At 37.6% G+C, this 12,326-nt stretch overlaps 2 protein-coding genes across 2 annotated transcripts; one reads left to right on the forward strand and one right to left on the reverse strand.

Annotated features, from left to right (window-relative positions):
- Positions 1-1,259: 1,259 nt before the first annotated feature.
- On the reverse strand, positions 1,260-4,994 carry cyp2r1 (cytochrome P450, family 2, subfamily R, polypeptide 1). The gene is made up of 5 exons (XM_030764694.1): positions 4,757-4,994; positions 3,961-4,102; positions 2,915-3,544; positions 2,388-2,714; positions 1,260-2,074 (listed from the first exon to the last, which is right to left on the reverse strand). Exons 1-5 carry the CDS (start codon positions 4,982-4,984, stop codon positions 1,899-1,901), a joined length of 1,503 nt encoding a protein of 500 aa, XP_030620554.1. The 5' UTR covers positions 4,985-4,994; the 3' UTR covers positions 1,260-1,898.
- A 5,386-nt stretch (positions 4,995-10,380) lies between these two features.
- Positions 10,381-11,923, forward strand: calca (calcitonin/calcitonin-related polypeptide, alpha). The gene is made up of 3 exons (XM_030766415.1): positions 10,381-10,466; positions 10,982-11,116; positions 11,734-11,923. Exons 1-3 carry the CDS (start codon positions 10,381-10,383, stop codon positions 11,921-11,923), a joined length of 411 nt encoding a protein of 136 aa, XP_030622275.1.
- The last annotated feature ends 403 nt before the right edge of the window (positions 11,924-12,326 follow it).

Raw genomic sequence — 12,326 nt, forward strand, 5'->3', positions numbered from 1 at the left:
GGGTACCGTAATTTATAATCTCAGGCCGACACCTTAAGAGAGAAAGTTTCATATATTTTGGTTTACTGATAACTTCTACAGAAAAACTACCTTAATGGAGAGGAACTGTAGGGACAAGCATTTTCTTAACCTTTCACCCATTAAAATATGGCTGAGGCTAAAGTAAGCTGTCTATAATTCCCCCCTTTTTCTTGTCTGTGATGCAATGTGTTATTGACATTATCAGTGTCTCCTGCCAAACATTGTTTATCTGCCTGTTTTTGTTTGTATTTCTGAATGCTCACAGAAGAAAAGCTCTTCTTTCCCCTTGAGAAGACCTGCCTCTAAAATGACAGTGTGAATATGATGAATCCCAAAGAGCATAGCATAGCCAGTGCCCGTTAGATCATTTCTGTTGACAGGACCACGCTGACAGGTCTCCAGTGCAACCCAGTCCCTTCCCTCTCTAATCACTTTTTCTAATTGTGTGCACTTAAGGAATAAACATTTCCAATGATTTTTCATAGTGTGCCACTTTCCAGTGAACTGAATCCATAAAAAAATTCCCATGTGATTCAGGGTACAGCACCCTCATCTTTTCTCTTGCACTTGCTTAATGCTTACTGGGCGTAACCTGAGGTCCTGTGCACCGCTATCAGTTGAGACTTCAATCAAGTTGTTCTCTGGTTACTCGCATGTTGGAAGATGCAGCATGAACCACTTACAATTCTGTAGGGAACTATATATACCATGCTCTGGATTTAACTTGCCTAGTGTCGTAAAAACTTTTGTATGTTTAAAGAAATACCACTCATAGAAACGCTGTTGCTTAGTTCAATAATTTGTGGCCAGAAGGATCTGCAGAATTCCCAGAAGGGGCCTTTTGTAACAAAACATTGGCATTTCGGTCTTGAATTATGTATTACTTGGCCACAATGAAAGCCCTGCACATCCTGTGCTCTTAAAACAGAAGAGAGAGGTTACTGGAAGAAATGGATGAAACCTCAGTCTATTTGACTACCATAAAGAGTGATATCAGTTCTTTGTAATCACTTTAACACACAGAATTCATTTAGTCATTTTACTGCATTTTTTTTTTTATCAAATGCCATTACATGTCAAAGTGAATGCAAAATGGACAAAAAAAGTGAAAAGTGAAATGCAAAGTGAATGCAAAATGGACAAAAGTATAATAAAAGTAAACCGTATATTTCTACATCATGTCAGAGATATAAATCAACTTTAATTATAACACCATTGTTCCATAGTTAACAAAAAAGAAGAAAATACGAGTCTATGAACAGAGTTTCAACGGATACACCAGGGACAAGGCCACAGCTGGGTCAGCGTTGAAATATGGCACCAAACCAACGTAAGTCAGACAGCATGTACAAAGCTTTCTGGGAAAGGCAGCTGATCTAGACTTACCCTGCTGTAGAAATGGGGGAACCATGTGTTCCCATTTCAAGGAATGAAAAAAGAGTCTGTAAACCATTATAGAGGTAAACTCTGTCAATTATTGACATAATACCACTTCCCTCACACTGACAACACTGAACTTGTCTGTGGTACAGTATATGTTTTTCATTTCAAGTAATCCAAGTTATACAGCACAGCACCCTCTCTTTGAGATGATGGGGGTTATATATTTGTCAAATTCAAATGCTCAGCGTTGGATGTTGCTTGTAACACTGTATATCCTAGTCTTCTATGCCTTTTCAGGAACATGTCTCTTTTAGTGCATTCTGTGAAAGTGCACTGAGGGAAAGTTCAGAGAATCAGTAACAGGGGTCAAAATTCTCTGAAAAACACGATGGAATTCAAACTGTGGAGATCTGCTTTTTTTGTTTGTTTGAGTTTCTCAGTAAGATCCCTCGAGGTGAATACATATGAGCTAAAGCAGTGGGGGAGTTGCACTACTACCTCCGTATAGCACATATGGAGTAAGGGAGAGGCTGGAGAGTCATGCCTAGTTTTGGGGAAAGGCTGGGCAGGCTTCCTGGTGGGAACTGCAGATGGAACCTCTGGAGTAATGAGGTGAAGAACAAGAACATCTCCATCCTGGCCAGCTGCTCACCGAGACAGTGACGTCTGCCTAAATCACAATGTTAGACCAGAGACAGGCACATAAATGTACTAAGAACACCTAATAATGTAAGTTGACACTTCAGTGTTTGCACTGCTGTGTACTATACTGGCCAGTACTAAGCAAGACTTTTATCACACTACATAATCTATTGATTAAGCACTTAAATGGAGCCAAATACCCATTAGACTAATGGAGACCATTTAATATTGATGACTTCATTTACATAAAATCTATATGAGACTATTCCAATGCCACAAATTTTGCCTTTTAGTACAAAGGAGGGGAAGGATGAGCACTGGTGTGCGTATGTCAGACTCACCTACTGAAAAAGGAAGAAATGCCTCACGCCTGATGAAGTGTCCATTGCTGTCCAGAAACCGTTCTGGACAAAAGATACCTGGGTCACTCCAGTACTTCTCATCAAAGTGTACAGAGTACAAGTTAGTGATCACCATGGTGCCTCTGGGAATAGAGTAGCCACTCACGAGGGCATCCTGAGAAGTGGCACGAAAGATACCAAGAGGAACAATGTTGCAGAAGCGCAAGACTTCATGCAACACAGCTTCCAAGTAAGGCATTCTCTGTTTGTCCTCCAGAGTGGGTGCCTTGCCACCGAGGACACAGTCAATCTCCCGCTGAACTTTATCTGCAAACAAAGAGCCACACAAATAATATATAGAATTAGTGGAGCTGGCGACACAAAAACTATGCAAAATAACTTGAAAGTGTTCATGTAATTCTGAAAAGACTGCATAACATTATCACATTTCCATTTCGGGTGCATTTTCTGAAACATGGTCTTTGTTTCTTTGGAGTATATTATCAAATACTCTTTCACAAACTGACCTTGGATAGTGGGATAAAGGGCCATATAGAGGATGGCCCAGCGTAAGGCATTGGTGGTGGTCTCTGTGCCAGCAATGATGAGCTCCCCCACTGAGTAAACCAGATTCTCTCTGGAGTAGGAAGTAGCCTCATCACTGGCACTTTGATCCATTTCATCCAAGTAGGCATCAATGTAGTGTCTTGGTGACTGGTGCACTCTTCCTTGCGAGAAACGCTCAATTATCTGTATCAAGAAGTCATATACTTCAGCTGCATTACGGAAGAGCTTTTGATGTTTTCCAAAGGGAAGGTACTCAATCCAAGGGAAAGCATTGTAAAGAAAAGCCCAGCCACTGGCTGCAAGCTCAATATTCTCACTGAAGATTTCGATCATGTGCTGAAATTCCCGATCATCATAGGTGAAGCGTTCCCCAAAGATGATAAGATTTGTGATATTGGATACGGCATTTGTCACAAGGTGTTTGGGATTAAAAGGCCTTCCTTTGTAACTATCAATGGCATCCACAAAAAACATGCATTCTTCAGAGATCTTCTCAAACATCTTTTGACCACTTCCAAAATAACGAAAGCTGTTCACAGCCAGTTTACGGTGTTCTATCCATCCCCGGCCATACTTGCTATTGAGAAGTCCTGGAAAAAGAACATACATACACCAAAAATGGTAATAGAGCTTCACGACAAATACTGCGTAAGTAAAAATGAGTGCAAATCTATTTTTATCCGCACTTTCCAGGGACTGACAGAACTTGAACTGTTATTCTGCTAATCCGATTACATCACTTTTGGACGGTGATCTGGTCTTTCTCAGAGAGCTGAATTCTCTCTCTACTCACTGCTTATTTTATCAGTAATGGCATTACTCAGAAAGGACACGAAAGTGTTAAAGTCAATTAACATATATATATATATATATTCTTGTGCCATTTGAAGTACTTCAAAAACATGAAAGAGTTATTTAACAAAAAGTTATTTGGCATTTTCTTGATTTTATTATGGTTAAAGAAAAATCAATGGCCAGTGTAATTTGTAAGATATATCTTACATACCCCCCATTTTCGTCATTTTTTCAAATAAAGGCAGTGATGGTCGATCAGCGAAGACTTCACTCTGGTGGGATAGGCATTCTTTGATAGCATCATAACCATTTAGGACAACCGTAGAGATGCCTCCTAAGTCAAGACTGAAGATCTAGAATGACACAGTAAATATATTAAACAATTAAGACATCACTAAGTAAACATCCAACGTGGTAAATGAATGAATGTATAATTAATTATAGATTCATTCAGTTATTAACGGACGTTTTTAAACTGTATGTATGCAATGGCTGTTTAAAATGGCGTGCAAACGAAAAGGAATGAAGGGGAACATACAATTATATGTTACATTTGATAAGTAGTCGAATGCAGTTTGTAAAGTATGGCAATAGTTAGCGAAGCATGCTGACTCAGCATATCTTGGCTGGTCTGCAAGTCCCGCTAAGCGCTGAACACTGCAGAAAGTGCAATGGAAAAGCTATGATCTTTTGTTCTCGTTTAAACGTTGTTAATGACACAGTTAAGGTTTAACGGAATTTGCCGAGTAGATCCTTGACACACCAATGTATTACAGTTCGTCTGTCTTTGGCGCGAAAGCACCATTGTATGGACACAGAGAAACTTCCAAAATCAAACACCAAAGTTCCAAAAATTCTTAAAGTTTATACATTTTTGCTGCAGAATAAACTGCATGAAGGATGTGCAATGTTGAAATTCACAGCTACAATTCATACTGTGTTCTACAGTTATTTGAGACCTAAGATAGGAATTCTGAAAAGCGCTACTCGTGGGTCAGGTGTCATACCTGTCCGTAGATGTCACTCTGTCTCTTCATGTAGACATGCGGCTCAGTCGCGAGTGAGAGAATGTTCCCTATCATAGGTAAAGGTGTCGGCCCAGGAGGAAACCCTCGGGGTCTCCGCTGCTTCATGAGCTGGCGAATAACCAACAAAGACAGAACTGTGATCAGCAAACTGCATAAACCCAAAAATGTCTGCCCCGAAGAAACGTTCAATAAAGATGTCGATACCATTTTACACTAGTCTCGCAGATAATCTATGCTTTCATGGGACACTATCTCTCCTTCTGGTTTAAACTGCACTATATCATCTTGCACATGTTGCTATCCCCCGCCTCTACAGGACTAAGATTGGCTGGGCGATCTAGACCATCACTATGGATAGCTATTGATTAGTTTTTGATCGAATGTAAATAATGTCGCAACATTCACCTGGATACCTTCAAACTAAATTCCCATAATTTTAGGTTGGGGGAAAAATGACAAACCTCACGTACACGTTCTTAAGCGGGCTATATATGTAGACACGCCCACTAACTACAAATAACTTAGAGAAACATTCCGAACGTTTCAACCCTAGAATTAGTTACAGGAACATAAAGAAATGTGTTGGAATTAATATTCAAATCTGTATCATATCATGTATACTTTACACATAAAATACTGATTGAGTGAAGTATTGTGATTGTTATATGTTCTGCTAGAAGGTAGGGATTCACAACCTGGTTAAGTGAGACTGAAGCTTCAGTAAGATTGCTACTAACAAATCAAAGGTGTGAAAAAATTTTGACATTTTGACATAGGAAATCTTTGAGTTGTTCTTTAAAAAAAAAAAAAAACTATAAAGATGGCAGTGTATACACAATATCTCACTAGTGACACAACTTAAATTTAAGTTTTGTTGTTTGGTGAAAAAGCACATTTTGCTTTATTTTTTTCAGTGGTATGTATTACAGACTTTGGCCTCACTGAAATGTTGAACCTTACCCCATCTGAAAAGGTTTAAGGTCATGTCTAGGGCAACATTCCTAACCCCCACATTTGCACAAGTTTTAACTGAGGAGTGAGACGCACAGGCCTGTACCCTGTCAAAACAAAGGTTTTCTCATTTACTTCTGTTTCCTGTTTCACATTTTTTGTTTCATACAACCAAGTGAGCTGAACATTTTCTTGAGCTCAAAAGAAGCTGTGATAATGTACTTGTAGTAACCTATCCACAATCAATCTATTTACACTTGCCTGATGTATGTTTTACCAAAGTATGTTGTAGTATCACACTAGTACATTTTTTAAGCTGAATTGTTTAAGCTTTTGGATTTGGTATCTTCTGCATGTCCAGGAATCCAGAACTTCATAATTTATTTCATCTTTCTGGTGAAATATATGAGTCATATCTCATGTGATGTAGTGTGAGGTTAGCTATAAGACTTTGTCATTTCAATTTTATGCTCTGACGTACAGCCTGCTGTAAATTTCTGATGAGCCAAATACATTACTGAGTGAAGTCAATGTCTCACTTTGCATAATACATATTAACAAATGTAACAAATGTATTGATCATATATTCTTAAAAAAAAAAAAAAAAAAAAAAACGTGCTTCTTGGCTACTTGCCATGTGAGTCGAAAAATGAAAATGAAATGAAGAAGGGTGATGTTGTGATCAATGATTACTCATCCGTGTCAAAGGTTTTCCCAGATAATGCTGTTGCACCTGCTCTTAACTTTGAAATGAATAATTTTGAATGTAATCAATGCAGTTGGAATAGTAGGATATGACATTGGATTGTGTTCAGTGAGTTTTGATTGCAATGATTTTTAAGTCATTCCCAACTAATGTTATGATGAGCCCAAGACATATTACATGCAGTCCCACCAAAGTAACATCTGGTTTTCTGCCACTTTCATTCTAATTATGGAAGCCTACTGCATAAGAAAATTATAGTTAGAATGTGTAATGGTAGACAAAAAAGGATGTCTTTTGTACAAAACATTAATAATCTAATTAAAATGATCTTTTCCAAATTAGGCAAAAATCAGAAAATGGTAGTTTAAGCTCAGTAAGGCATTAAGTGCATTTTTCCCAAGAGGGAAACATATCCCCACCGGATCCTCACTTGTCAGATATTTATGTCCTTACAGGGATATTTGGTATCAACAAGGCCACGAGAACCTAAATCACACACACACACACACACACACACACATTCATACAATTATTTGTTCCTATTATACCAAACAGAGAGGGGAAATCTAGCCTCACCAGATAGGGCTTAAAGCTGTATTTCAATGAAATCATAGCTCACTGTTCACTATAAGTGGAATGTAAAAAGATAAAATTTTAGTAACCAACAGAACAAACACAATGTTAAAAAAAAAAATCAACGTGTCTCAACAGTGTTCATTCACTTTTTTGAGTTTTAAGGGTTACTTCCTAAAAAGAAATCTTTGAGAAGATAAAAGAGGCATACCCATTTTCTTGTCACGGCTATAACTGGATCTGATTCATATCTGATCCTGGTATTTTGGACATGATTGTTATTGGCAAAGTTAATGTTCACCCTTAAATCAAAGGGATGAAACATTGGAGGGAGAAGAAATTCAGCAGGAATTTATTTCAGAATACCCTTTATATTCACACTCATTAAAACTCTAAGCACAGGTGGTGGCAGCTAAATGCAATGTTACAAATCAATCGGTAGATGTAACATTTTAACTGAGCCCTATTTTATTTGCATTAATATAACCGCATAAGTTTTACTCAGCAATATCAGTCAATGTAATTTCTAAGCAGCATAAAGATGACGCTTAAAAGGTTGAAGTGAACTAATGCTATCGGGAAGACTCTGGTTTGCAGTGACAGAGCAGGGTTGATTGATGAGTAACACTCAATGATTACATCTCATTTCCTTAATGTTTGAGGATGGACTCTTTTAGCTGTCCTCTTTCCTTTTAAAATGAGTCTCAGTCTGAAAGTGAATAGATTGATAGGGTTTAGGTTCCATCTCAAAAATCCCTGCAAATCCCTCTCATTCTTTGTTCTCTCTGACACGCAGATGTTCAAACAATTTATTGCACGGCAAAAACAGTGGAAGAGAACAGCAAACAAAGGATATTAGACTGCTTTCAAAAAGTCCTTACAGCCATTACAGCCTCATAGCCTGTTCTGCCACTTTTATATGTTCAAACGAACCAGCATGTGTGCATACTGTATCTATCTTTTAAGACTCCTTAACTGAAATAACAATGTTTCATTGGTGAGGGAGAGGAATATCTGAGTTCAGGAGAACTTTACAGTTTTAACAAGTTTTTTTTTTTTTTTAATTGCTTCACTTCAAACCTGCATATGTGTTGGTCATATGCATTGAATATGATTTAATGTGCACTGTTCTTTCTATTTCTCCTGAAATTGGAAAATGATTATCTGTCTCTTGAAATAACTTACACAAGGGTGGGTATACCATGAGATGTTGGAACAAGGATAGATTGAAAAGGTTACGATATTGACTCGTAAGTTTCATGCCAGGGATGAAAACTTACAACAGAAATTGCTCGTAGCCTGTACTCACTCACTGATCTATGGTCATGCTATGTCTCAGCCGGAAGTAGTCATTCATTATGGAGAAGAATCCATCAGTGAGTGGGAGTATAGGTTGTGTGTGTGGCAGAGTTGAGGGGAGACCCCAGCACTGTCTAGCTGGCCTGATTTACTGGATCTGTCACTGGCCCTTTGCCGTGTTCAATAGCATTAAAAGACTCAACCAAACTAATGGGGTTTCTCTGTGACGTAAAATACAAGTCTCGCCGGAGATGGTTTACGATGCCTTGTCCAATAATGAAAAGTAAGGAGGATCAGATGATCCTGCAAGACAAATTGTTTTGTAATTACCTCTGAAAAAGTAACAGTCATTATTGTTATTCTTCTCTTTTATTTCTACTAAGGGTCACTTCACTCTGGAAACACATAAGGAAGAAAAACACTGAGAACGCTTAATCAATGCTATTGATGGTTGTGATCTAGACAGTAAGAAAGGCTTTTAGTCTGGAGAGAATTTATTTGGAGAAAAGTCTAAAATAATGAAATAATAATACAATAATCACCTATACAAATAATAATACAATAATCATCTATTATTTCATTCCTGACATTTTATTGTTTCAGATCTAATAATTGTGTAAGCAGTCATTCATCAATCATTATAAAGTACATACTATGATTTGTCAGTCAAAAAGATTTACTAATACTTTAATGTAAAGAATGATGTGCATTGTGAATATATCAGTATGGTGAATTAAGAAATTTCACTCTTATCTCTAAGAATCGAATGCAGTTTTTTCCTTCCATGGTGGTTTACAATGAATACCCCAAAGAACCAGAAAATAAAGGCTTGCAGTGTGTATCGACAAACAGTAGGTGGCTCTAAGAACAAATGCATTGCCAAAGTTTCTATAAAACTATGACATATGAAAAATATGAAGAAGTAGTGTATTTCAGAGACCAATATCATTTAGGATGGCTAAAATATTGCAGATATTTAAACTGTGAACATTTTCTTGCGTTAACAACAGATTCACTACCAGTGATATGGGACCATGCTGACAACAAGTGAATTTTTGTGAATGAGCACTTTGTGATGGAACAATGACGTAATTGATGAGACATACTCTCCCATTTTCCAGAATCGGGGACACACCTGATTGGTTGGCTTAAGACGATGATGCTTTTGGTTGGCTAATGAAAGATCATCAAACACCCACGCTGTCAATAGAAAGACCAACGGAGTGGATATATAAGCATGTGCGTTGTAACTGAATGTAACTGACTGAAACTCAGACAATCTGACAAACAGTTTATATCCATTTTTTTTTGCCTCAGATTTTGATTCTAAAGGTAAGTGAAGACTTTCAACTACTCAGATATTATGTAGAGCATGTTCTCTGTGTATTTCAAACTGTGAAGTGTAAGTAGCAGTAGGTAGGAAGCATTTTTGCTGCATAGTTGGCTGTGTGACAGTGTAAGGAAAAAGGCTTGGTACATTTTCAAGGATATGTGGAGTGATGCTGAGCGGTGCACGAGGAGTAGTTCATTACACTAATGGCCAGGCTCCAGTGGGAGGCGCAGTCAGAGGGCCCTAATCTCGCTAATATCTCTAATACCACATCCTTCAGTCCAAACCTGGAGTTGCAGGACCTACATGCACGGGATGTCCCGATTCCAGCTCTTTCTATCGGAGGCTACGGAATCATGCGCCAATCAAAAAGATTTTTTTTTTTGTTTGTATGTTTGGGTGATGTTAATCTTGGCATAAAAGCAGGGGTTTTTTTCTTCACAGGAATTTCTGTAGAGAAAGGAATTGAATACTATTCTTACACGGGTGCTCTAGAATGATTGAACCAGCTAAGTTCACTCTGGAACTTAACAATATCTATTTGAAAAAAAAAATGTTGAAAATGAGTTTTTAGTTATTCAGTGAAAAGAGAATATTTTAGAAATAAAAGTTAGCCTTTTGTTTTTAGACAAGCATGTTACATCTGACCTACTGATAATCTTTTAATCTTTTAACAGATTTTTTTCTGGTTAAAGTGTGGTGTAGTTTTGTGATGAACCTTCTTTTTTCTCATCACAGAAGAAGATGGTTATGCTGAAGATCTCTGCTTTCCTTTTAGCCTACACTCTCATCATTTGTCAAATGTACAGTTCAAATGCAGCTCCTGCAAGGTGAGATGTGATGTTTGTGATTATTAAACACAACTGACTGACTAAATATTACTGAGCTCTTCATGGGTTAAATTAAAATAATATGTAATGTATTTTATCCACTAACTCCTTGTAATATGACAAATTTATTGAAAATTCTCTCTCTTTTGAAATTACTGTGTGTTGCGGTCACTTTAAACTGTTAGAAATATTTAAACCATCATATGGAGGATTTAATTCAATGTTCCTGTATAATTAAATAGCAGTAGTACATTGAGAGTTACAGATACCATCAAATCAATGTGTCTTAACCAATCTTCCTATTCTTTCATTAATATCGATCTGGTAATAAATCTTGAACTTGGCTGCCGGACAGCATTTAAGTGCCCCACACTTAGCCAATTGTTTTGATTGTGATAAAAGTATTCTGTGGCATGTAAAGATTGCTTCAATATTTGCCAAGGAGTATTTCCCTTATACATTTTGGCTGAAGTAGCTGCACAAAAACATACTTTGAATTAAAACCATATTTACAGAAATGCACTGGAGTCCTTCCAGGATCAAACCACACTCTCAGATCATGAAGCAAGAAGATTACTAAATGCTATCATCAGAGAATTTATGCATATGGCTGCTGAGGATCTGGAGCAGGAAACAAATGATGAAGATAGGTACATATTCATAACATTTCACAGCTTTCAGGTTTTGCGCATACACCACGTGATCTTAAATGCGAAAAGAACTTTCCATGTCATCATTCTGCTTATGTTAATGCTGATTTTGCCTTTCACATCCAAGAAAGAAAAAAATTCACATGTCTCTTATATGAGAGCGTTCTTGGTAATACTTATTTAGGTCACAGAGGTATGTGAGGCAAGGGTTCCATTCATAAGGGAGAAGCCTATCGCTATCTGTCAATTGCATGATTTTCTTTAATTTATTTATTAGTTGAATGAAACCAAGGATGTGCCTGTTTGCTTGCAGTGCATGGAGACAGAATGCGAAATGCAACGGAGCATGATTTAGAGCCATAAGCTGCAGTTGTATGCATGATAGAAGTAGTGCCTTTTGAGTGATTTAGAGAATAAACTTTAAAGCATGGTGAAGCAATAAGGATCCCAGTTACTCTTTGATATTTTTTTGTACTTCAAGCAGGTGAAAGCATGTTTTTATTTGTTTTTTTTTAATCATGATCAAATACTGCATCGTAGCTGTATGCAGCATCTGGAATAAATTTGTCTGCATGTGTCATTATGAGCCTGTTTCTGCATGTGATCTCTCTTAACAGCCTGCCTAGACCCATGTCCAAACGCTGCTGCAACCTCAGCACCTGCGTGCTGGGCAAACTGTCGCAGGAGCTGCACAGATTGCAATCGTACCCACGCACCAATGTTGGAGCAGGCACACCCGGCAAGAGACGCAGTGTGGGGGAGAATAATGAATTTGCCCGCTTTGGAGAGCTGCTTGATCGCATCTAAGCAGCATCTACCATGCTAACTTGGTCCTGACTTGCAAGAACCATTGCATGTGGATTTTGCTTGCTGACTGACTTTCAAAAAAAAAGAAAAAACCCATGGGTTCTGACTGCAGTTCATTTTTTTCCCATAACTAACTCTCTTTGACAGAGCAACAGATAGCAGTAGCTGACAGATACAGTTTTGATACGTTCTCTTCCTTAGTGGAAATACAATTTCCTTAGTATAATTTCTCATCTGTTCAAACACCTCCCCAGGGAGCTCTCATTAATATTAACGACATTTCTGATTTAATAAACATATTTTTTACAAGGATACATTTGCTTCTTCTTCCATCCCTGACATTTTTTGTTTGTTTTATAAATGTTGATTTTTTGATGCAAGAAAAAACTACTGTGAATTTTGT

Source organism: Chanos chanos, chromosome 2 (genome assembly GCF_902362185.1).
Source record: "Chanos chanos chromosome 2, fChaCha1.1, whole genome shotgun sequence".
Taxonomy (NCBI): domain Eukaryota; kingdom Metazoa; phylum Chordata; class Actinopteri; order Gonorynchiformes; family Chanidae; genus Chanos; species Chanos chanos.